Here is a 27151-nt window from a genome sequence, read left to right as displayed (position 1 = left end):
AGATGCATTTAAAATCTGCAAGGTGAAAGTTTACAGTTTACCAAACATGGTTAACCACATTCCTTTAGTTTAAAAGTACTTCCATCATGCCAGTAAATCTATTCAGAAAGAAATATGCGCACTTAGACATCATTAAGGCCAGTTTACAAGTTTAAAAGCCATAACAATTTCAATATGTCAGGGATATGTTTAATAGCCAAGCTATATTTCTCACATTATTGTATTTTTGAAGGCCATACAGTATGCCTCTGAGACAGTGACATCTGCCTGACCTTCTGCTTGGCTTTCAGAGAATAAGGAATCTCCCTCTGAAGAGACAATAGTAGATTTGCTGTGGGAAAGTACTGGAGAGAAATCTGCTTTGGAAGGAAATTAGAACATTGAGCCAAATCCTCTGCAAATATCTTTCATACATTTACTATAGTAGTTTGACATGGTCCTTTTTATGCTCTTAACAAAGAGAGAGATAATCTAAAGAGGAGTGCCCAGCATATGTATGTTCTACTGATAATGAGAAACTGAATTTGATAATTCACCTCATGGCACCTCAGTGGATTGCTCACTTTCAAAGTTACAAAAAAAAGTTTATGCTTACAGAATAGCCCATATGAACCAGACATAACCTTGGATAGACATAAACTGAAGCTGGTGATTGTAAAGAGCAAGGCACAAGTAGGAGATTAAGGAGTTTAAAAGAGAGAATAAGAAAGATCAAACGAACTGCTAGCTAGCTAGCAAGATGACCAAGGCTAGGCTGGTCTTACCTATAGGACTCTGAGTTTATCAGTTGAGTTGGGAAGGCAGATCATGATGTCTCTTCCTCTTTTGCTCCTGATTATGGCACAAACATGGCTTGGTAATTTGTTTTTCTGCCATGTCTTTATGTTAATTTTTCACTGCCAGCCTCATTCCCAACTCCTACCTGAGACAACTTAAAGTCAACCTTAGCTCTTTCAGTTTTAGAGTGTGTCTTGTTTTTTATCCTGACATAATTTTAATGGATAAAGTCTGTTACCCTTCACTGACCATTTGGTTGCTGATGTGGTCAGGAGTTGGTATCTCCCCAGTTATTTTTTGCCACTTTAAGTTGCTATTTATGCCCCTTTCTGGCTGGTTCCTGGGCTTGGTCCTCCATGGCCAATTTGGCATGGGCTGCAGAGATATCTACTTGTGTAGTGCCTGACTGGTGCTTTGCATAGGACTTGTCAGGTCTTGCATGGGTTCCTCATAAATAGAGAACAAATCCTGTGTTGCACAGAAGAGTTGGAACCCACTGGTCTAAGCAACTGTCTATATTCACTCCACCCCACTTAGGGAGAGTGATTGATGGCCCACAGGTAACACTTGGAGGAAGGAGACTCCACCAGGCTCTTTCATTAACTTGGTTCATAATCAGTAAGGACAGTGCAATTCAGTGACTATGTTATTACAGCATAATAGGGATCCTCAATGGGGGCAGCAGACATTGTGCAGATATATTGTTTTGCTGACTAAAGAACTGCTGGAGAGCATTTTAACTCAGCAGTGAGGAAGAGCCCTGTGAGGTGTGTTTGGAATAGTTCCTGGAAATTATTTCAGCTAGCCCAGAATATAACTGATGACCTACACAGCATATACTTGATCCAGTAGATTCTTTCTTTGTCCCATTCCATTACTTGGATATTTTGTCCATACTGTACAGTATCAGCACTTTAATATTTTCTTTGCTATGCATTTTGGAGCCCCCAGGTTAAATACTCCAAATTGTTGACATTAAAACAAATCTAACCACCTCCTTCTTCTCTGTATTACAGCAAACTTGACCTTCCCTCAGGAGGACAGATCAGTAGACTACAGTAATAATTTCTGTTGTGATTATTTTCTCATAACTGGAGGTTATAGTGCTGTTATTTTGACATAACATATAGTGCTATTATTTTGACATGCTTGTGACTTGACTTCACAAGCATTTCCTTATCAGATGCCAATTATGATTTAGAATTCAAATTGGCAATTAAATGCTCAACATGTTCTTGAATGTCTTGTCATGAATGCTGACACTTTCTTCTTTCAATCTAATCTTGTTAAATTTGTTGAGGAAAAAATATAAATGAGAGAAACAATCTGTTCTTATTTGTGGAATGTAGGAAAGAGCTGAAGAACATGTTTTGTATGGGAAAAAAATTCCATGTTTGATCCAGAATCTTAAAAACATGCCTCTTATTTGAATACTTGCCAGTAATGACAGTTATGAACCAGAAGCATTAACAGTACAGTATTACTTTCTATAAGGTAGCTTACTTTCAGTTTCAGTGCACTACAGCATTTGATTATAATGGGGAAACATTGGCTGGTTCACACATCACATTAAACAGTTTTCTTAACTGTGTTTTATTGAATAAACTACAGTAGACCAGCTTCACACAGTAAGGTAAGCCATAAACATTGGTTGAGAAACCAAAATGGATGGTGTCACAGAAAACATCAAGCCAAAACTAACAAGCCACATTATGGCTTAGTGTGATGTGAACTCGGTCCTTATGAAGGACATACAGTATGAGGAATACAAAAGCAAAAGACTTGGCAGATTCTGAGATGTAATCTTTTTGTCTATGTGTATATCAAAGTTAATTTATTTAAATGTATGACAATTATGGTTGGTTGAAGTAGCAATTCTTCGACTTTTGCTTAACAAGTAATTCATATAGAATTTTAAGTATGTGTTTTATATTTTTCAAATTATAAATGTGACAGAATTCTGATGATAATAGTGCTTTGAAAACTGATAGAAATAGTTTTATATACCACTGACATGTATTAACGGTCCAGGCATTTTAAGAGTTGAGATTTTTTAAAATAAACTATAAGTCCATTTATTTTTAAGACAAAACACAGAGAATTTAGAACAATGAATTATTTGAATGTATAGAGTTTGTGAGCTATAAAACTCTAGGCATTGTGGTCAAGTGTGCCGTAGAGAATGTTTTGCCCATGTGTCCCAGTCTCTTCAGCTCATTTTTATTTTGTTAAAAGAACAAAGTATAGCCCTTTTGGGAGTATGCTTTTACAAAAAGGCATTGCATGACTAAGAGTTCCTTCACACAAAGAAAACAGCTGTACTGTAGATTTCTGTTCACCAAAAGTATGTTTAAGATGCATACATTTTTGTTATTGTTTTAAGATTTTTTAAAAAGTTGAAACTGGTAGAGCAACGTTTAAGAACAGGTTGTGCTTCATGATACTCTGCAAAATTGGCCAGCCAAATACACTCTTCTCAGGTGCTTCAACAGATGGCCAGTCTTTCAATTTCTATCTCTGCCATAGGTAGTATGTTCAAAGCACATAAACTAGCAACAGACTTTTTTTAAAATATAGGACACTGTCCTGATCATGCAATTCCCAAAGTAATGGATACTTATTTTAATACCTAAAGGGATCCATGTGAAGAAAGTTTGACATGTTCATGGCTGCCTCTTAAATGCTTCTAATACTTGGAAGTACAAAACATTTGACTAGTCACATTCTCAAGGGATGAACTTTTTTTTTTTAAATAAAACAACTGATTATATAGCAGTTGTAAAGTTAGCAGTATGATAAAACAATTAATGCATTCTACTGCATGTTAAGCTTTTCACAAGGTTTTTTTGCCAAATTTTTCCTGCATCTATGAATACAAGGATGGGGAATTGCTTTTTGCACAGAATGCTATATTTATCTCTGGAAGATCTAGTGGGAATAGGAACGATCAGTAATCTGATTGTGAAGTTGTCTCCCTTCAATTTTAGATTATGTTTTCACCCTGTGTATGGAGAAAGACTTCAGCCAATGTTTCCACTCTGGCCTTGGCTGGCCAGATGGGGAGGCATTTGATCCAGTTTGAAAATTTCCATTCTGTATATTATTACATATCTGAAATACACTAGTTCAAATCAAATCTTTATTACAGTCATAGATCTGCATAAGGAGGGTGGGGTACAGTCAATTAAAAAGCATAAAAGATACATTGGAGTTTATTAAAAAAAAGTTTGAAAAGCTAAAAGATATAAAACAGCTACAAATCTAAAACGGGGGTAGGAGCATTAGATGGGTGTGGGGGAGCATAAAGGTTAGTATATGGCAGACCATATCAGATTACAGAGCACTCTAGTATGATGAACTATATGCTCATTAAGTCTAGTTTATGGCACAGGTCATCATCTGATGAATTTTAATCGCTGCTGCACAGAACCTGGCAACATATGTTGTAGCAAGGTTGGTATCTGAAAGCAGTAGGGAGGTGTAAAATTGACCTGTGGGCCCTGGGTATTTATGCAGTAATGATGAGATGAGGCTGCTACAAATGTCCCTGTAATAAAGGTACTGGAGAAGCACATGCTCTGTTGTTTCTGTGGGTCCAGAATCACAGGGGGATTGTCTCTCCAGATAAGGGATCTTCCTGTATCAGCCTTCAAGGACAGCTAAGGGGACGGCATGGCATTGTGCCAGAGTAAAGGCCCTCTGGTGTTTAGGTACTTCAAGTTTAGTTAAGTACGCCATAGGGGAGGCAGAGTACCTGTTGGATTCACTGGCAATAAAGGTTGGGGATCTGGCTATATCCAATTGGCGCTCTGTGATTGCTACATGCTGTTTAATGAGTGCTTTGGCCTGATTATATCCCATGCTGAGTAGAAGACCTGGAGAGCTGATGGATGAGATTTTAGTTGCCACTGCCTGCTTCCATGTGGATTGAAGATTATCACTCATAGTTATTAGGGTAAGGCCAAGGGGAAAAAAGGATAATCTGAGCCAATAGTTGAGTATGGTCATTCACAGTCTATCCTCCTTTCATGAGACCTGTCTCTAGTCTCAGGGTGGCATTAGAGACACATTTTGGGGCTTGACAGGCTGATCTTAGAAATTTGGATTGTACAAGTTCTAATGGTGCAAAATTGGATAAGGGGCCCTGCTGGGCACCATAAAGAAGTTGAGCTATTGGGTTGGCTTCAGATAATTTGAGCAGTGCAGGTATGTAGTGGCCACAACTTGTCTTAAGGAATTTAAGAATGGCAAATGAGCTCCTCTGTGTATTTTCAGCAATGTAGTCCCCGTGGGCTTTCTTACTGCTGGCAGAATGAAGGACTACCCCCAGGTATTTGAAGCAGGAGACCTGCTCAATCTTGTGCTCATCTATGCTCCAGGAATGGCTCTTGGGCCTTTTGGCAAATGCCATGATTTTAGTTTTCTGATAATTGTCTTCTAGCTGGTCTTCCTTGCAGTACTGTGTTAGTGGTCTCAGTGCTCTTTTAAGGCCAGTAGGTGTTCTTGAGAGTATTGTAGCATCATCTGCATAGAGTGGGACAGAGATGTGTCTTCCAGCAAGTTTTGGAGAGTGAAAGTTTGTGCTGTGGAAATGGCCCTCCATGGAGTTGACATAGAAATTGAGTAAGAGTGGGGCAGCCTTGCTTGACACCTTTCTCATTTATAATGACACTGGTGAGATGGCCCTGGGGGTACATCTTACTTTGAGAGAGGTCCCTTCATGTAGCATACATATTAGATGAAGTAAACTGTTGATCAATCAAGAAGGCCTCCAGTTTTTCCCACAATTTAGCTTGGGATATGGAATCAAAAGCTGTTTTGAAGTCTATGAAAGCAGCACAGAGGGAGGTTGTGTTGTGGGAGGTGTATTTTTCAATGAGATGTTGGAGTACAAAGCACTGATCAATGGTGGATTGGCCTTCCCTAAAGCCAGCTTGCTCCTCTGCAAGTATGTTTGTTGTTCCAGCCAGTCCTGGAATTTCCACTGTAGGTGTCTTCCATAGAGATTGCTGATTGTGTTGAGGAGGCTGATCAGTCTATAATTAGCAGGCTCCTCCTTTTGTCCTTTTTTATATACAAGCACAATGATTGCAAGCTCTCAGTCCTTGGGGACTTGGCCATAGGTGTCAGCACAGGTAAAGAGTGAGGCCAGAGTAGGGGCCCAGAAGTCCAAGTTGTTTTTAATGGCCTCTGGAGGGATTAGGTCTTCTCCTGGGGCTGTCTCTGGTCTTAGCTGAGCAACAAGATTGTTGATCTCTGTCACTGTCACTGGGGCCCACATTGCCAGATTTTCTGTAGTTCGGCTAGGGTGTCCACTGTCAACAGAGGTGTCCATGTAGGGTTCCTGAAAGTATGCCTCCCAAGCCCCTGGAGGGAAGTGACAGTTCACCATGGATGGACCATTGCTTTGGGAGCTTGAAGTATTATGCCAGAATAAGGCTGAGTCATTGGATTTGACTGCATGAATGAGTCATGTCCAGTTGTTTTTCATGGCTTCCTTTTTCTTGCATGCCAGCAGTTGTTTGTAGCATCTCTTCTGCTGGAGGAGGTCCTGTGCAGCTGTCAGTGTAGTATTGGATACATAAGCCTAGTAAGTTGTAGCAAAAGCTTTTTTGGCATTAACACAGTCCTTGTCAATCCATGGCTTGGAGTGGTGCTGTTGTTGCCTCAAGGATGCACTGTTACTATGGATTAGATGCTGACAGAGCTCTTGGGTAAGGGTCATAGTTATATAGTTATAGTTCTCCAAGAGTGCATCAGGAGACTCAGCTGATGTCAGGGCAGACTGAAGGCACTGCAGGCGATCTAAGGCCAGTAGCTCAGTTATCATTATGGGGGGTCCATTTGGGTTGGCAATAAGTTTTTCCTACTGGCCTTAGAAAAGGTTGATAACAGTATGTGTTTCTTCTTCCTTTTCAGTTTGAAAATTCTCATTCTGTATATTATTACATATCTGAAATACACTAGAACTTTCCTGATTCCAGCCGAAGGTTGAAGTGTTCCAGCCTTTCATTAAGTATATGGCCTACACAATCTTCCCATAGTCTCCTTATCTCCAAATATTCCTCTCACATATCTATTTATTGCTCTGCTCTCCACTGCATTTCTTGCTGCCCTCCAGAGCTGAACTTGCTTCTGCTGCATTTTCCATATCCTTTGCCTCTCCTATCTGCCAACCTCTCTACTATTTAGTGCCTCCCCAGCTTTGTACTTGGGTCTACTGTATTTTGTTAGTAAAAGTGATGTGATGTTGCAAAAAGAGTCTTGGTGTCATAGTGTCCTATCATCTGCAGTTTTGGTGGTATAGTGTTGGTATTTCAAACTCACCACTACCAAAATAAAAAATGAAAATATTAAAGTTTAAATTAAGTTAAATGTTAAAATAAAAACATTAAATGTGGCTCCATGTCCTTTGGATGTTGACTCTGTTCACTTTTGGACTGTAGGCTTTTGATTTGCTGCACAAAGCTTAAAACAGCCCTATTAAAATAGCCTTAAAATAGCCCAAGTCCTATTCATACATTCTTATATTAAAGGGTATATTTTCCAGGGTTTTGCCACTTCAGTCCATGCTTGGACAAGTAGCAAAATATCTCTACCAAAAAGAAAAGAAGTCCAGTTGCCATGAATCAACCGCCAGACGTTCAATCCATAAAGCATCTAAAAGGATTGTTATTCATTCTTTATGGACAGATTATCAGTAGTGTCTTTGAAGAGTAGTATAAGAACAAGCCACATAAAATCTGTACAGAATGTTAATGTATTTGAGGTACATATAGTTTTGTGCAGTCTGTTGCATGATTTCTGTACCTATCATTTGACAAAATCACTGTCACATGAATTTTAACAATTTGCTTCACCTTCTGCTTACTTGGGTCTGAACTGTATTGTCTTTTGCTAATCAATCACATTTTAACTGTGAATGGTGCTTTGAATAAAGCTTGTAGTAAGTCATATTATTGATATGCAGTCCTGTATATTTAAAAGCAGAACGTGATAAACAGACACTCTTATCAGAAACAACACTAAAAATGCTGAAGGTATCTAGCACTATGTAGAAAATGAACATTTGACAGGTACAGAAAGTACAACATATCTGCTGTATGTCCCTCAACTGATCTCAGAGGCTTATAAGTCCCATAAGTAATTAAGTAAATAACTCAATAAAAATAACCTCCATTTCCATCAGAGGACACATCAAGAATTCCCATTTCAGGTGGTCACTTCTTGAATTATGTCTATACAATACTACATATCGGGACTGTAGCTAAGGTAGAGTTTTCCAACTTTCTAAGTGCCTTGTGCCTTTACTAGAAGAATTGTTGATTATGTTTGCATGTAAAACATGTCACACAACACTATGTAATGATTTTGTATGCTTTATATAAATGCAAAAAGCTATGTCACAGTGCACTTTAAATAACAAATCTAACTTAAAAATGTATTTGCAGTTCTCAGTAAAAATATGTGATAGTGACTGATAGTTTCTGATTCCAGTGGTTATTCAATATTTAATTTATATTTTTATTCCACCTTTCTTTAAAGAAATTTAAGCCAAGATGATTGACTTTCTCTCATTCCCTATCTTCTTAGCTCTTACATCTTAACTTAGCAAAAAATACATGACTTGTCATTTTATGAATTGCTTGAATGTTTTTAAACAGATGGGATCAAAAGTTGAATTTGTAAATATATGCAATGTAAAATATGTGTTTTTCCACAAGGCATGTATATAAGCAAAGAACTGGAAAGATTAACGAACAATTTGTGGCAATCTGTCCAAAAAAACTCCTGTATATTTTTTCCCACCCTTTTAGCATTGGCACCTTCTCTTGGCAGAAAAGGCTGAGTGAAGACAAGACTACAATCTAGAGATAAGGGAGATAATTTCAAAAACAGCTTCACAAACAGAAAGAGGTCTTTAAAAGGATAAAAACTACTCCAAAATTATTCTGGGTTTAATTTTACTTTAACTCAAACATAGAAAGACTTAGAATTGCCTGAAAAGTTCTACAAATATGGCCTTCTAATGCAGACTTCTAGAGATTTGAGAAAGTTGGATCAGAGAAAAAGTTTCTCCCCAGTTCTCCAATCAGAATTAAAATCTCAGCCAAAGAAGAATGTTCTGCTAGTCATCTGGTATAGCTGTTCCAAACTCTTCCTTATCCGTTTAAATTTCACTTAAACAGTAGCAGTGATGATAGCAGCCTCATTAAGACAAGAAAGATAATTTCCTTCCTTCCTTGAATTGCTAACGATGAAATTCCCAAAGGGAAAGAACTTCTGTTTGCTACTCTGTTTCATCAGGCTGGAGCGGCACCACCTCACCTGATAAGTATAATTTAAAAGGGAAAGTTTAGAAGAACAAGGTGACTGAAAGGGAATTTGGAAAAGCTCATCTGTTTCCCAGTAAGGCAGAAATAACAAGTCTTGTTTGCAGAGCATGCTGCTAAGTCATAAGAGGCTTATCCTTCACTAAAAACTATAAATATTTACTGTTACATTAATACCATCTTTTAAAAATGAAATATGATTGCTTTTAGTTTACCTCATTCCCAAGGAGATGAATAGTTTTCATTTTATACATGACCATTAAGCAAGGGGGAAAAATGAACTGTCACTTTTCAGGAAAAAGAATTAGGAGCTGTACTTGCTTCATATTTCATTCCAAAATGTTCATACAGTTTTTTATGCTTTTGCAGCACCTTATTAACTCATTCCAGTTTTATTATGGAAGTCTTCCTCAACCTGGTGTCCCCTGTATGCACTACATGCATACTACAGGTAGTCCTCAACCAGAACTTCTGTTGCTAAGTGATACAGTTGTTAAGTGAGTCACACCCAATTTTATGACCTTTTTTGCTGCGGTCGTTTAGCAAATCACTGTGGTTGTTAAGCAAATGCAGCTTCCCCCATTGACTTTGCTTGTTGGAAGCCCCGTGGGAAAATTGTAAATGGCAATCATATGACCCTGGGATGCTGCAACTGTCATAAATTCATGCCGGTTGCCAAGCACCCAAATTTTGATCACATGACCGTGGGAATGCTGCAATGATCATAAGTGTGAGGACTAGTGGTAAGTCACTTTTTTCAGCACTGTCATAACTTCAAATGGTTGTTAAATGAATGGTCATAAGTTGAGGACTACCTGTACTCTCATCCTGTACTCAGCCAGCACTCTTTTCATTTGAAATTGTGGTCAACACATTTGGAGGGCATCAGGTTTTGAAAAACAATCTACCCAATAAGTGATAAATTTGTTAGCAATTAAATGTAAATCTTTCTATATATTTATTTTTCTACCTGGTAATTACCTGAAAATCTGTTTTTGTCTAGTATATTAAGAATGTTTGATAGGTCCTTTTTCTGAGTAAGTTCAGGAAATACCAATTTAAGTTGTATTTTGATAATTTTAAAAAAAGGAGGGAAGGAGGGAGAAATTGCCTCTGCATTTGGAGTTTCAGTCCTCAGTGATTGCCTTACTTTCCTCAATTTTCTTTTCCATAATTTTTTCCCCAAGAATTTTGAAGCAGGATGTATAGCTCTTTTTAATATAACAACTCTGTCAGGTAAAGTAGATTAAGAAATACAAAATAACTCAGTGAGTTTAGTGACTAAATGAAGGTTTTTATGGCCTAGATTTGTTGAAGAATTTTAGGTGACCATGGTTCAGTGTTTTGTCCATGGTCTTATGCTACATCTGGGAAATGTATCATAACATCTTCCATATATCTCTTTTGAATTTCTAACTAATGAAAGGCACTCTCTTTCTGTATTTTTTTTGGTGCATGAGATACCAAGCAGGCACAAGAGACAAGCATCAGTTATCTCCCACCAACAAATAAAGAGTTCTCTGTTTGTGCCCAACAAACATACACTTAAAATTAATCATAGGCTTCCCCAACCTCAAACATGTTTGGGTGTGCAGAGGGAGTGCAGATCACTCTTCTTTTTCAGCTGTAGCACTGGGAGGAAGCCTCAGGCTCATGTCACTCAACAAAATCTGCTAACTTCTCACTATGTTAAGGGCGCTAAGCCACATTCTTGAACCCCATATATGGTGATGCTGTTGTTTTGCATACCATACAAAGACTGGTATCATAACAAAATTATCGTTATGTCTGAAGGCTTGATTACATACCAGCTAGTGGTAAAAGGAATCCCAGGGCTGGTTTTAGAAAGAAGGGAGAGTTGTAAATGGAATGCAGATTTGATACTCATCATAGTAGCTTACTTTTGACACTTGGATTTTAGTAACTAAAAAAGAAAAATCAAGGTAGACTCTTTAATGTACTATGCATATATGCTCCATTCTTCAATAATATCCCAATAACATGCTTTCCTCTTTCAGGAAATAAATGATTTAAATTTAAGTTTCTCATTATTTCTGCAATAAACTCTTAGAATGGATCAAATCAGAAAATATTTTGGTTGAAGAGCAAGCAGGCTTTAGAGCTGGACATTCAGTATTAGATCACGCTCTTATTTTGTAGCATCCAGATGAAAAATATACTTTTAGGTCAGGATCCACACTATATGCGGCATTTATCAATTTCAGAATCACTTTTGTGCTTCTCGCTAGACATGGTACAAACTTAAGAACTCTACAATAGATAGACGCCTGCTTCTTCTTATATATAAACTTTATGAGAACTCTAGTTTAAAAGTTAGGTGGATGATGTTGTGCTATTATATCAGACACCAATTGGTCTAAACCAAGCTAATATGCTTTAGCTGCATATTGCAGGACAGAAGCACTCAAAAATAATTATGCAAAAATGAAGATATTAGTATTTGCTAAGTGCCCTAAAATTCATGCCTCGCAACTGAAAAAAGCATCCAATTGAACAAGTCAAAATCTTTCAGTATTTAGGGGTAGTGTTTCATGCAAGGCACACATGGAATAAGTTGTCGACAGTGCACAGAAGTCAGCAACAGCCCTGCAATCATTTTATTACTCTAGAGGTACATTATTCATACCTCTTTGCAGCTCGAGTGCATCACTACCCCTTTTGTTCAGAGCCCAATTGGACTATATAGGTCCTTCACCCCTTTAGAGAGGATGCCATCAAAATTCCTAAAGAATATATTTCAGGTCCTATGACATGTTGTGTCCCTAACATGGACTTAAGTCATGAGGCTGATGTGACCAAAATTGAAACTATCATTTGGACATGCATCTCTTTTTATTGGTTAAAGTTACATTTTTCCCTTGGAAGATTGACACCTCTGATTTTAAGTGATGACTTGGTTTCATCTTGGAGTATGATAGTGCTCAAGAAATTGAGTGCTATGATTTCTCCCTTAAAGCAATCCTGATGATGTGTGTCAGCATGCAGTGGCTGCCCTTAAACAGTGCACCAAGGAACTGGTTGCCATACCCAAAGATGTTTTCTTTTTTCAAGCCGACTAGATATTTAAGTCAAATAATGGTTCCCAAATTCAGAAGAGCCTTAACCTGGCAAGACTTAATGCCCTCCCAACAGCTGTTCTTGAGGGGAAATTTTGGGGTATCCCATTTGAACAAAAACTTTATCCCTGTGATGGAGATCTTGAAATACTAACCCACATTTTACTATATAGCTCTCATTAAAGATGCCTAGCTGAAGCTAATAATACCACATCTGAGCAGACTTCCAATTCGGTCAGGTCCATTTTATTTACAATTGTTATTATCTAATCACTATGATTTTATTTCTCTTAAGTTTTGTTTTACTATTTGTTAAATATGCCATACTTCACCACTTCAGTATCATAATTATTGGGTTTTACTGTGGTTTTTATTTCCTGTCTCAGAGGGGGTTTTTTTCTTCTGCTTTTCAGCTGGTCTGTGATTATAATAAAGTACTTCTACTAACTTCTGCTCTTGTCAGCTTGGTAAATAGGGCATTTGCCTCTGAAGTTACTCCTGTATTAAACTCAAATAATATTAGGACGACGCTATGAAAGTATAGTTCAATTAATGGCTGTCCGCTTATGCTAAATACATTGAGCCAATTGCTAGTAACTGCACACCCCAAATTATGTCATACTATAAGAATGGAATGGGACTTACTTCATTAGAACAATCTTGATTCACACTAATTTTGGCAAGTACAGCACAGCAGGCCAGAGTGTTCGGAAATGCACTGTATTCTTGGCCTTTATTTATAACACAGAAATCTGATTCGGGGAAAGCTACAAGTCCTAGCTATCAGTCATTCTTTGATCCCACTAAAGGCTACCATGAATGACAGTTGCTGTCCTTTCTCATGCCTATTAAAGGTCTAGGCATGTTTCAGATTCCTGCACATGGATGACTAGTTGATTTCTAATGAGTAATTTTTCATTTGACAAAATTATGGACCCCAGCCCTGGCTCTCAACTGTGACAGATTTCATTTTTTCCAACTTTAGTTAAGCTGTACCACTGACTATTAACATAGATTTTTCTTAATAAAGTCAAATACTTAGTCATCTATATATATTTTATAACATGATATAAATAATTGTTCTAACATTTCTGTACTCTGTATGACATATTGATGAATGTGCATTATGGATATAGGTTATAATGAAAAGTTTCTCATGTTTTATATGTTAATTTTATTATTAGACTTTCATTTATGAAACCATTTGATGGCACATAGAATTTCAGGCCACTGGCTGTAATCTAATTGTAGATTAAGTTATAGTGGAGCTATATATATATATATATATATATATATATATATATATATATATGAAATAGATGCAGATGTGCATCAGCAGTGCATGAATAAAACTTACATGAAGATCTCCTTTATTGATCAGAACAATCAGCTGAAAATCCTTGCTGTTTTATCATATTTAATGGCTTAAAATATTGGCTGTGCAGTTTGGATGGCAAGCAATATGATCATATTTGGAACTAAGCTCTCCCGTCTTTAAAATATGAAATACTGTTTAATAAATGAATCATGTACTAGCAACCAGATATATTGCTTTTTTTTTCCCCCTGGCATTTAGATTGGAAGATTGGTTATTGGGCAGAATGGCATTTTATCTACCCCTGCTGTGTCATGCATTATCAGAAAGGTCAAAGCTGCTGGTGGGATCATTCTCACAGCTAGTCACTGTCCTGGAGGACCTGGAGGAGAATTTGGAGTGAAGTTTAACATTGCCAATGGAGGTAAGAGTTGTTGTGATGCATCTTATTACAAACTCTGATTTTTTAAAAAAGCCCAGTGTCTGAAAGGAAAAGTAATTTGCCTGTCACAGAGACTTTCTATAATCATATAAAATTTCAAAAATAATTTGTCTATATTCTAAGACTTCTTAGATTTAAATACAGTATTTTTAAACAATGTTTAAAAGGCTTGTAGACTTTTCCAATTATTTGTTTTTGGATTTAAAATCTTTGAATAGATGTGTTTTCATCCCCCTTGGTTACAGGCATTAGACCAGGGATAAGCAGTGTGATACAGTACTCACAGACACCTCTGTTGATATCTACACAGTTTCCTGTCCCAACAGATTTCATTTATCTAAAATATTCTTTTAATTATAAATAAATAAATAGAAATCTGATATGCTGCAAAGCTTTATTCTCTATCATTTGTTTTATTTACAAGAATGCAATGGGGTTTCAAAAGCTTTTCAAGGAAGACAATAGTATTGTCTGCAGCCCAGTTTGGAAGTGTACCCATCTTTTCCTCTGAAAGTTAATAGATGGTAACTGGTAGAATGCATCTCATGTGGAAAAAAGGGGTGACAAGGAACATTCTCACCAGTTTTTCCTCTGGTAAATGGAATGTGTTACTCTCCATGTAGAATGTGGTAGCCATTTTGTGAGAGCACTGCAAGATCTCAAAATTCTACATTTGTCCATTGGCTGCAAAATGTTGTGCAAAATTGCCTTAGATTGAGAAAATTAATATTAATTAATATTTTTGAGCCATTAAACCCAAGGAGTTTAATCTGATTTTTCATCAGACACTCAGATCAGTTCTAGCTGAAGGATTTCAGAGACCACGAATGCCTCTAACAGAACATGCATACACTGCTAAAATATTGTTATGTTAATTTATACCTATTGTGTGTCTCATTATAATAATATATCAAATTTATTTTGTGTTTAAGAGACCTTTAAACCCTGTTTTTGTGGGCATATTCAAGAATTGATACAGTTTATGTTCATATTATGTTTTCAGGTCCAGCTCCAGATGTTATTTTTGATAAAATTTACCAGATCAGCAAAACCCTTGAAGAGTATGCCATTTGCCCTGATTTGAGAATTGATTTATCTCGGTTGGGAAGACAGGAGTTTGATCTGGAGAATAAATTCAAGCCTTTCCGGGGTATTGACTTCTTTTCCATAGTGGGAATTTGCAATTAAAACTTAAAAACTTCCCTTAAAAAAGTTGGTGTATAGTAGTATTTTAGAACTGAAACAGGAAATCCACAATGGGAATGTGGATTTTACCTTGTTACCCAGCTGTTAAGTTCCGTTATAACAATAATTATTAACAGTTAATTATGTACCTTTTCAATCTGGGCTGGGGGGGAGGTACCCTTGAGAGTTGAAGGTTTCACATAAACTTTAGTACTGTAAAGGCTGTACCATATTGATAATGACCTTATTCTGGCTGTGACTGAGATTCAACCCAGATCTCTAACTTTCTGTATTTCCCTGGTTCTTGTTAGCTTAGCATTCCCATTTTAGATCTTTTTCTTCAGGCATTTTACTTTTAAGCTTAAAGCACAAGTTGGAATTACAGTTTCTCATTCTGCAGCCTTTGTTTTACTTTGCTGAATTGATGATGGATTTTTGTGGTCGTTGTGTTACTGAGCCACGTAGTCCCTTTATAGAGTTTTTTTTTTAAATACATGCTTTTATTCCAGACTTTTCCATATGTTGTTGATATTTTGTTTTATTCTATTGTGTGCCAACCGTTTTGGAAGCAACATAGTAAGTTTATTAAGTTATAAACCTATCTTTGCTTGTGCCCTTATCAGTCTGACATTATTAAACATGGCTGGTCTTAAGTTTTCCTCTTGCTTATTCCTTTAATATCCAAAAAGGTGATAATAGTCACCTTCAGAGTTGATAGTGCCAGGTAGAAATTATGGCTGAGCAAAAACATTCAGTGGGACATTTTGTAAAGTAACCCTCTAAGGTACAATAAAACATTGAGGGACTGTATTCTTAGAGAATCATTCCAGGGACCTTATTATGTTGCCTGGGCATGCATGTACATGTACATGAACAGAAGATACTTCCACTGATTCTGCTGCTGAAGTGTTGAGCAACTTTGCTCTTTCAAATGGTTCAGACAACCCTAACAAAAATTATACTATGGACATTGAATTGTCAAATTGAGAGGTGTTCTTTGATAAAGGTGCTGGGTTGATTCCCAGAGTGTTTGTGACATAGATTTTCAGTTACTTGGTGATAAAGTTTTTGTAGTAGTCATTTTTATTTGGTGTATATTTATAACTAAGCACAGTTCAGCGTCCTGACTTACATTCTTTGTTTGATCTTTTGTGCCCAGTTGAAATAGTAGACTCTGTGGAAGTTTACCTTAATCTTCTGCGGACCATCTTTGATTTCAGTGCTATTAGAGGCTTGCTAACAGGGCCAAATCAACTTAAGATCAGAATTGATGCCATGAATGGAGGTAAGGAGCACCATTTTTAATGCAATACATAAATTACTGATTTTTAAAATACTGAAAATAAGGTTTAAAACTCATACAGTAATTAATTACTATTCATTTATAACTTGGATTATAATCCTAAACACCTTTGCTAGACAGTGATCCTTAATGAACACAGTGAAATGCATGTGATTATTCTGTTAGTATTTGTAAGTAAACTCTTCAAAATGTCTCCTATATCACATGATCTTAAGGGAGCTCTGTATATGGTGAGAGTGGGGCAGAGTCAGAGAGGTGCCTGAGATTTCCTACTGAGTTAATATTGGAGATAAGAGTGAAGAGGGAAAATATTTGCTTTTTCTTCAGCTGAAAACCAAAAGATTAATTGGCCTTGGAAAAAAGCAGTCCTTGAATGTACAGGACACTTTTTGTTTCAGTTAACTCATGAAGAGTATTTATAGCTTTGTTCTTTGTAGAAACTAAAGGACGTCAACTATATATATAATGAAATCTAACTTCCCGGAGTAAGGGCAGTCCTTAAAATATAAGCTATTTTTGGCAGCTCCGCATATATGTTGTTACCCCTGTACTAAGATAATTTATTCGTAACAGTGGAATAGTTACCTGGTATGACATATGCACTTAATGGATTAGTTGTTTAAAAATCATAGAAACAAAAAATCTTCAAATGTGGAAAAAATAACTGGGACAAAGATGACAGGTGAAAAATACATTATTTCTTTTTTTAAAAAAATGTATACATTTTTGCCCACAAACTGGGCTCTTCAGGGCAATTTCACAAATGCCAATAGTAGGTTTTAAAATAATTAATTACCGTAGTCTTTAGAAAAGTTAAATATAGCAAGTGTGTTTATAGCACAATTAAGTTGTCGAAAGGCATACTTCTATTAAATTCTTACATGCAAAGTGATATCACATTTCAATCATTGCCTGTTTTTCAAATTCCATTTAGGAAAAATGCTGTTCAATTTCCCCCTATATTATATTATAATTGCATTTAGATACATGACCTCATACCAACTATTACCCTCAACAATTGGCTAAGGGGATATTCTCAAAGCGCCAGAAAATTCTTTGCAGAAGTGGAAAAAAATTTGTCTCTTCCTTTAATTATGCTGGACTTAGAGTGTTTAGGTAGAACAAAATTCTTTTTTTTTTTTAAATCAGTTTCCTTTCATTTCCCAAGGCCATTCTTTCCATTGCTCAAAAATACAACTCTTTCAATGTGACTACCTGCCGTAAAATGTCCACCAGTAGAATATCTGATCTGCATTTGATATTATAAAGCTATTTCTTAAGCACTCTCGTGTGTTTCCCCCACATAAAGTTTGTTACTTATTAATATATGCTAGCTGGTATATGGGGGACGCGGTGGCGCAGCGGCTTAATGACGCTGAAAGTTGCCGGCCAGAAATGGTCGACGCTTCAGCGGTTCGAGTCCAGCCTTCGCGTTAGCAGGGTGAGCTCCTGTTTCCTCCCCAGTTCCTGTAAACCCAACAGTTCGAAAACTCATGTGAGTAGATAAATGGGTACTCTCACTCCGGTGGGAGGAAAAATGCTGGCGGCGCCTTGCAAAAAAGGAGTCGGGAGCAGTTGCCGGTAAGCGCGAAAAACTGCGCGCGCCCGAAAAGGGCACGAAGCAACGGAAACCCCGCCTCCTGCGCTCGCCAGCTGGGCTCTGCTCTAGGAAGGAGGCTCTGGCAAACCACTTCCGAAACAATTGCCTTGAAAACTGCAAGGACTCGTCCAAGCAGTCACTGCAGAGTCGGTAACGACTGAGCGCAGATTAAAAAAAAAAAAAAAAAAGCTGGTATATACAGTATTGCTGTCCTGCTTTCTCACTAGTTTTATAAAATAGCTGGATTTGATATTTTGTTTGGGAATTTCCAGAGTACAAATTAACCCAGAACCAAACTGCCTTCAAATGAATCACCATGCTAATATGTTTGGTTTTGGTAGATGCTTTTTGTCATACTCAGCTGAACTAGGGTGGGCAGTTACAGGCTGCATCTGGGCTGCCAGCCTCTGTGTGAGCCCCTAGTGTGTCATCAGATTGTATGGCTGAAATCAGTGTAAAAACTGCCAGTGTAGATATTCTACTTCTATAGCAGCATGGAATGAAATAAAGAACAAAATAAGTGCAATAAGCAACTGTGACACATTAGACATTTGTTTCATTTCCCAAAAGTACCCTAAAACTGGACCAAAAATGGCTCTTCCCACTCAGTGAATTTACTGTACTCGTTCCGCAGTACTCGTAGAACAAAAAAATAAAAGAGTTGCCTATTCATGTGCTTAATGCTGCACCTCTTCTGCTTTCATTGATTTATTGATGATAGTTTGGTTTTACTAGAATTTGCCGCTGTGTGCTCTGGAGTGATATATATCTCTGCATATTCCCAGAATTCTTTGGTAATCAATAGATCTTTCATAGCCTCCATCCTTTTAAAGGAGATTAAGTTTTCCACGTGCAGATGACCAAATATGCATATAAGTAGAAAGAGTCATTTTTATAAAGAATTTCATGATACTCTGTTTAATGGAGAGTAATATGATATCCTGTTTAATACAGATCAATTCCATTTTTTTAATACATGAAGGATGTTCATTCTGAATATTTATTTGAAAATGGTCTTTAAATTGAAGGCAAATCCCTTTTGCAGTGATGGGCCCCTATGTCCGGAGAATCCTGTGTGATGAATTAGGAGCTCCTGCTAATTCTGCAGTTGACTGTGTCCCTCTGGAAGATTTTGGTGGCCAGTACCCTGATCCAAACCTGACATATGCAACTTCTTTGCTGGAAGCAATGAAAGGAGGAGAGTATGGATTTGGAGCTGCTTTTGATGCTGATGGAGTAGGTTTTGGAGAAACTAAATTCATTGCTGAAAGTGGCTTACAGTTTATGTGGGTTCCCACGTAAATATTAGGCTTTTATTTAAACACAGAAGAAATTAATAGTTTAGTTTATCAGTTATATACTTTAAAATTCCCTTACTATTATGAATGACTCAGTGGTTCAATATTGTCAGGGCTGAAATATTTGAAGTTTCAAAATATGTACTTCATTTGGTTGCTTACATAGGATCAACCGTGGATTTTCTGAGTTCATAAGTAAAATATACAGTATATATTCTACAAAAATAAATTTTCCCAGAAAGATGCATACATTTCTTTGGTAGTGTTATAAGTGCTTGGCCGTTGGAATTAGAAACTGGTTGAAGTGTCAGATAAACAAATTGTGTGTGTAACTGAACCTAGCCATGGCACCCCCACCACACCTCACTTCTAATTCTTTTCATTTTGCATTATTCATAGTTATTGCCAATATAATCTCCACTGTTTTCTAGAACACTGAAGGCTTTTTTCATTTTCATTGTTTTAATCAACAAGCAACATATGAAGAAACCAGTGCAAATGATACTTTGGAGGCACATTTTTAACTCCTTTGTTTATGGGATGCAGAACATTTACCAAATATTGCATGACCATTTTAGGAAATTTAATATTTAGATTTGATATTTCCAGTTAAATTCCATTCTTTCTCTCATCCTAATGTACTAGTTTCCTAACACAACATTTCCTAACATCAACAACATAGTTGTTGATTCTTCCTTTGTGGAGAAGAATTCCTGCCTGGTAGTGGAAGATTTATAGAGCATAATCGTTGGAAGTTTTCACAGATCAGTTCTTTCTAAAATAAAAAAAAAACAGTTGATAGTATTATGCTTTGTTATAAGTAAGAATCTAAAGTTCAAAATTGATTTTGAAGTTTCCAATGAAGCAGTATTGATAAAAGATAACTCCTTGCTCCCTCCTTCCCTCCTTCCCTCCTTCCTTCCTTCCTTCCTTCCTTCCTTCCTTCCTTCCTTCCTTCCTTCCTTCCTTCCTTCCTTCCTTCCTTCCTTCCTTCCTTCCTTCCCACTTTAATTAACCTTAATGTAAGGAAAAAAATGTTGTTATTCCTCAAGACATAGTATGTTTCCGGGAGAAAAAGAAGCAATATAAGACCTTAGAATCATATTTTTTCATAATTTGTTCAACCAAATTAAAATTCTCCATGGCATTTAGATCGAGCCATGTATCTGAACACCATGAAACAGATTAAAGCCAAATAACAATTGCGGGCCTCCGTCTTGCTAGACTGCAAATAGAAGAATGAGAAAATCCAACTATTTTTGCAGAAGCACTCCTCTACTTAATTTTTGCCCCTTCTTCCTACCCAATATATTTTATTTTCTCTTTCAGGACCGTTACATGATTCTAGGTCAAAATGGATTTTTTGTTAATCCTTCTGATTCCCTGGCCATTATTGCAGCAAATCTCCATTTCATTCCGTATTTTCGTCAGATGGCTGTGCGAGGGTTTGGTAGGAGTATGCCTACCAGCACTGCATTGGACAGGTAGGAGACAAGATTCATTGGTATCATGATATATCTGGACAAGGGTAGGGAATTCACTGCTCTATTCAACTCCCAACCCCTTGGTTGCACTTCCTACAACCTCCAGAAATTCTGCAGTTAAATTTCAGCCGTAAACCACCAAGACATGATTTCCCTCATATTTTATTTTCCCCTAGTTTAGGGCAGTAATAAAAAAATGGTTACATAAACAGTTGTCTTAGGGCACCCAAAACATGGCAAAATATTCCTCCAATCTATCTCCCAAAATACCCCCACCCATGTGGGGGGTATCACTATGCTGCCCTTTGTGGTCTTTGACTGCTTCCCATTTTTTTTCTTAGTCTTTCTTTTTACAAAGTGCAGTTCCCAGTTGTTCTGAAAGTCACCTACTTAATTTAAATAATTGAGATGAGTTTGTTAGTTATTAGAATGCCTTCCACAGCACTAATGCTGTGCTAATCAGAGCGGTAAGTTCAGGAAGAGGTTATGAAATATTCAAACAGATTCTGAATATGGATTGGTGTGTGTCTGCATTTTAAATATGCAACTCGTGATTTGGTGTAATAAATAGTGCCATTTACTAGCATCTGCATGCTAAATAATGGATAATCCAACAGGATTAAAAAGTGGACTAAAATACATTAGATACATTACTTGCTAAGTTCAGCTGCTATTATCCAGAGGGCCAATTGTTACTTTTGATTTATTGCTTGTATGATATTTATAGACATGCTGAGTTTAGCTTCAGCGAAATTTCTTTTCACAGGTAGTCCTTATTTAGCAACCGCAATTGGGACTGGCAACTCGGTCACTAAGTGATGTGGTTGCTAAGTGAAAAATCATGTGACCGCAACCATGGTTATGATTTTACTTCAGCTTTTCTTTGCTTTACAGGGTCAGAAGTATACAACCCCAAACAGCCGGGTGAACCCAAATTCCGGGGAAGGTTTCTGGAATTCGACTGATGAGGAAGCTGGGTAAAAGGGCAAATCTTATAGCCCTTTTTCCCCACTCCCCTGCCCTTTGGAATGCTCATCCCAGCGCTGGGATAATTAGCAAGAAGGGAATTAATGTTTGTATGTACATTCATTGGAGAGGAGAGGAAGGGATTACAAGAGAGTAAGCAGGTACACAATGCAAAATACACATCTAAAGAAACGTGCTGGCTTTGACTGTTTGCCTAGCACGCTCACAGCTGGAGCCCTAAGCTTCTTGGCTGCAAACCAGAAGTGTGAAACTTATTAAAGTGGTGTCAGTTACAGGCAGCAGCTGTAGCTGGCTAATTAAGGTCACAGCTGAGCATGTTAACTTGCCCTTAGCACTTTTTGGGGAAGTGCTGCACTGTGGAGAAAAGCAACTCAGGAAGAAATCACTTGTTTAAGCAATCTCTCTGCTCTGCGAATGGACAGGGAGCGGGGAGAGAAAAAAAAAGGGTCAGGCACAGGACATGTACTAATTGACTGTAATGGTGAACATATGACTCAGAGAGAGGTGCTGTGAAGGTTGTAAATGTGAGCATTGGTTGCAAAGTTATTTTTTTTATCCCCATAACTTCAGATGGTTGCTGCCTGAGGCAGTTGCTAAGCAAGGTCTACCTGTATGTTGTTTTTTTGCATTAAAATGGAATAATGCAAGGATTGTCTCTCATAAGATTTCAGCTATATATCAGTTTTTTTCTTCATAAACAATAATTTATCCATAGACTTTGTCCAGAATCTTACCTAAGCTTTGATTTCAGAATAATGTGCTTATGTTCAAAGGCCTAGGTTCTACTTGGTTTTTTCTGCTTAATTAAATTCAAAATGGATTATGGAAATTTCAGAAACTAATTAATCCTACATATGGGATTTTTATGATTGATAAGTATTCTTCATTTTTTGTGTTCTAATGGTTTTTAAATAAGCTTTATCTACCGTTTGTATGAATATTTGATTCAGTGAAACCTGGCTACTTATTTTACATTAGGTGCTTGAAAATATTGTCTGGCTAAAGCAGAATTTTTTGTGTTATGTAAGATAACATGATTACAGTTATAGTTAGGTTATGAAAAGAGAGATCTTTGCAAGTAATGGTGCAGATCAGCATCAACTGAGATGAGCAAGGGAATATTTGCCTGTTTAACCCAGGGTTATAGGTTAGTGTATTCTTCATTATTTTGATTTAAACTGATAGTCCTTTTAAAAGTACTGCTACAGCATTCTAGGTTCTCTTCAGAATAAAGCACCAGTCATTGGGTTGTGCATATTACTAAATACAGATGTGTGTTATTTTAAAAATAAAATTTAAGCCCTTCTCCATCTTAGTCTTTTTAGCAGGGATAACTTTGTTATGAATTCTGAAAATATCCTTATTTGATTCAGTGTATAAGCAATTCCTGTCATGGAATTGCTGCTGCCAGTATTTTGGTTCACCAGAAGGCCAACCTGCAGGCACTTGAGAGCACATTTCAACACCTTCAGTGAACATTGGCTGGTTGTACAAGAGCAGTGTTTGTGTGTGCCAGATGTAGCTATAGCATTTCTGTCTGCTTTGAAGTAAAGTTTCCCTTTCAAGTGTTTGGGAGTGTTGAATGAAAAAAGACTAGGTAAGGAAAATTGTGTATATAAATCAATTCCACTGTATCAGTTAAATCATGTTGTTAAACATAGTTTGCTCAGGGAGAACTGGAGAAGGAAACAATTCTTTTCAGCTAAGTTATGAAGTATTTCTTCTGTAAACACTGCCTTCCAGATATACTGGAAGGGCTAAATTGTCTTTCCATGTTGCATATTGTAATGCTTTTTATGTTACAACTTCTTCACTTTTAAATCTTTCACTGCTCTCTCTCTCTCTCTCCCCCTCTCTCTTTTTCTCTCCGATGTACTGTATATGTTTAATGTAACTCAAAAATGGAACCCTGATGCTTTCTAAAATCTGATTTAGATATTAGAAGATGTGGTGCTGTATGTAACATTTAATTAGAGATTTGACTGGATAAGCCATTTAGTAATCTGTCCAGTTTCATAATTGCAGCATGTAATGACAAAGGTATTCCCTCATGCCATGGTTACACAATCAGGTTTCTTACTTGTAAAAGATTTCTTCCTTAGGAGGTCAGCTTTCTGCTTTATGATTGTGCAATTTCAGCCAAGAACTCTCTGTAGAGAGCAGATGTAAATGAATAATCTCTCAAAACTGACAGTTAATATTTGGAGAATGCAGCTGCTTTTGGATACAAAAAAATCATAATTTTCTTCTTAATATTGGTTCTCAGAGAGCCAGTTTGGTGTTATGGTTAAGGTACCAGGCTAGAAACTGGGAACTCTGAATTCTAGTCCCACCTTAGGCATGAAGCCAGCTGGATGACCTTGGGCCAGTCACTCTCTCTCAGCCCTAAGAAGGAGGCAATGGCAAACCACTTCTGAAAAAAACTTGCCAAGAAAACTGCAGGGACTAGTCCAGGTAATCACCAGGAGTCAAGACTTGACTCAAAGGCATAAAAAAAAAAAAAAAAAATTGGCATCTCATATTAATTCATAAAATCTAAAAGCTAACCTGTAGAGTACTTGATCTTCCCAAATTTTCTCAGAGATGCACAGACTTTAGCAACAGCATTCTCTCTTCCATTATATATTTTTTCATTTTACAACAAATAAACTGAATTGAATGTGTGAGATTCTCCAGCTACTTTCAGTGATAGCGAAACTGGGTCTCAGGTAAGAATAGAAAATAGAAATGCTTGAATATAACGAAAATGGGAAAATTCTTTTTAGGGGATATTTCTTATAGCTATCTAAAATATCACACAACAATGTAAGACCTTTTGAATGATCCAGAATTCTTCATAAGGCTATTTATTCATTTACATACAATTATCTATTATTTATCTTATTATATTTTAATATATAGTATTTTGGGGGAATGGTCCAGAAATTCTTCAGGCTAAAATATTGGTGCCCATCTATCAGCTTCATTTCCTGAATGTCTCTGCACCTCATAAAAGTCCAGAGAAATTCTTAGAAGAAGAAATGGCAAGCTTCTGGAGGCTAGATTTTACTACAAAGTGCTCTAAGCCATTTGGAAAAGAAAAAAGTGACTAACCCCATTGTTACTGTGTAGTAAACAGAATAATGGTGGGTGGGTGGAAATTATTTGGGGGAAAGTGGGCCCAATGTGGTAGAAGTAGGAAGTGAGGTGATTAGGGATAAGATGATAAGGACTATGAAAAACAATAAAAAGTTGTTTGTCCAAAGCAGCAAAGTGCAGTGGAGAGAACAAGGAGGAAATCTGTGTACTGTAGATGAACTGGTTCACACATCATCTATAGTACACAGCCAAAACCTAAATCAGTTACAAAACAGTGAATCTATTCATTCTGTTTTGTAAATGATGATTTTAATTGTATGTGTAAATTCAACCATTATAGCTTATTCAACAAGACACAAATCAATCATGGCTTTGCACTCTGTGTGAACTCTGCCATTGTGTCTTGATTGAGATTGTGTGGGAGGGAGATAGAGACAAAGAGCGAGAGGGAGACAGAGCAAGTGTGTCTCCATGTTAGGCAGTTGGATGATCCTTAAAGAGAGAAAAAATTAGTCATGAGTAAGTGGATTTTGCACTCTGGGAATGGCAGCGAATGAGAAAGGTTTGGTTTTGAATATGAGAGAAAGAACTTTGGGTTCAAAGAATTTCTTTTGTTTTGGGGCACAGAATCTATGCCTGTCTTGTGTTGAGGTTCTTGGGGCAAATGTCTGTGAACTTGGGGCAAATGTCTGTTTTATGATTGTTTGCACTCATGGTACTAGCTGTTTTGTAAATGAGAGAGAACATAGAGAAATTATTTCCCTGGGGAAGTGTAGAGAAACCCTAACAAAACAAAATTGATTTTTACTAATATACTTTATGGGCCTAATTGAGGAGAAATCTAGCAGATGGAAAATAACATGCAATTTGCCTTTTATGCTATTCCAATATCAAATTAAGACAAATAAGATAATGGATCTTTTAAGCATCAAATATAACATAAATGTGAACTTGGTGGGACAAGCACTAAAATATAGTTAAACGTGTCTTTTTTTTTACCCTGAGTTGCTAATGTATTTGTCCCGGAATCAAAATTTTGTAGGAACAGAATGTTTCCATCAGACTGAGAATTAATTACAAGAGCTGACATTCAGAAGAATAGGAATTAGCTGTTTTTAAAGACATTAAGACAAGGACTTCAAGTGTGGTTTAAATTTTAGCTTCTCACTCAAGATAAGGATAGCAAAGAGAAGATTAGCTGTGCTCTTAACCACTTCAAATAGAAAAAATACCCAAAGTTCAGAAATGTATAAATCAATTCTATTCATAAGTTGTGACACTGTAATTTTTTTAAAAACAGAGGAATTGCTTCTGTACATAATTTATTTATTTTTCTTACATTGAAATATATACCTTTGTTGTTACCAGTATATTGGTGAAAGCCTTTGAACAAGCTGCTTTAGAATCCAGCCATCTACAACAAAAATGTTGGTTTAGGTAGGTTTATGATACTTTCTGTGTCTGGTAGCATGAGAAAGAGGAGCTGATAAAATTGTTAGACCACCTATAGGGAAAACATGAGACCATGAGAGTATCCCACTCTTGAATGTTCTAATGAAGCAAGGTAGTGATGGATATCTAAAGTGTGTAGAAGGAAGACCCTTACAGACCATAAATTGTCGGTATGGGGCAGGTATATTGAACAAATGTGACATTCTGTAGAATGCAGAATTAAAGAACAAGGAAGGAAGATGAGGCTTATAAACACATAACAGGGATGAAACAATAATATAGCCCTGGGGAATGTCAGCATCCTTGCACTGGAAAATAATGGCTGTTTCTCAGAATTATTACAGAGACAACAGAAACTTACACATCCAAATAATTTAAATAGAAAAAGATATATAAACTGTTGTCTACATGGCAGATAGCGATAGGTCATGTGCATTCTGTTCCATTAATCATAGGAAATATTTAAGGATGTGACATTGCCAAGTTAGATTTCAGGTCTGGTCTGAAAAGACTAGTGGTGTGATTAGCAAAACATCAGGACATATTCATTGTCTCATGCAATGTTACTGAAAATTTACAAGCGGGCTTGAAAACCTACAGTGTGTGATGAAATACAAACTTAGTTCATTGTTCTTTTTCTTTTAAGACCTAGTGGTTTATATACAAAGTTTTTTAAAATTTGGAATGTTTTTCTAGTGGAGATTTGCCAAGCTCCTATGAGCTCCATGCTCTGTCAGGTTAATGCGAAGGTGTACTCAGACTCCATATTCCCTTTCTACATAGCTGCTTAACTACAGTTGATGGTTCTTCTGTGGTTAAA

The 27151-nt window shown here is 36.9% G+C and overlaps 1 protein-coding gene across 1 annotated transcript in view; it reads left to right on the top strand.

Annotated features, from left to right (window-relative positions):
- Positions 1-27151, top strand: part of PGM5 (phosphoglucomutase 5) — a 68437-nt gene that overhangs the window by 1630 nt on the left and 39656 nt on the right. The window contains exons 2-6 of the mRNA XM_088130222.1: positions 13764-13926; positions 14948-15094; positions 16289-16414; positions 19078-19268; positions 20660-20814. Coding sequence (XP_087986348.1) covers positions 13764-13926; positions 14948-15094; positions 16289-16414; positions 19078-19268; positions 20660-20814 — 782 coding nt within the window. The remainder of the gene's footprint in view (positions 1-13763; positions 13927-14947; positions 15095-16288; positions 16415-19077; positions 19269-20659; positions 20815-27151) is intronic.

Source organism: Python bivittatus, unplaced genomic scaffold (assembly GCF_059951505.1).
Source record: "Python bivittatus isolate LINGU-HERP-01145 unplaced genomic scaffold, Pbiv_v1 ctg000850_np1212, whole genome shotgun sequence".
NCBI lineage: Eukaryota > Metazoa > Chordata > Lepidosauria > Squamata > Pythonidae > Python > Python bivittatus.
This window is presented reverse-complemented; position numbering and strand designations above follow the sequence as displayed.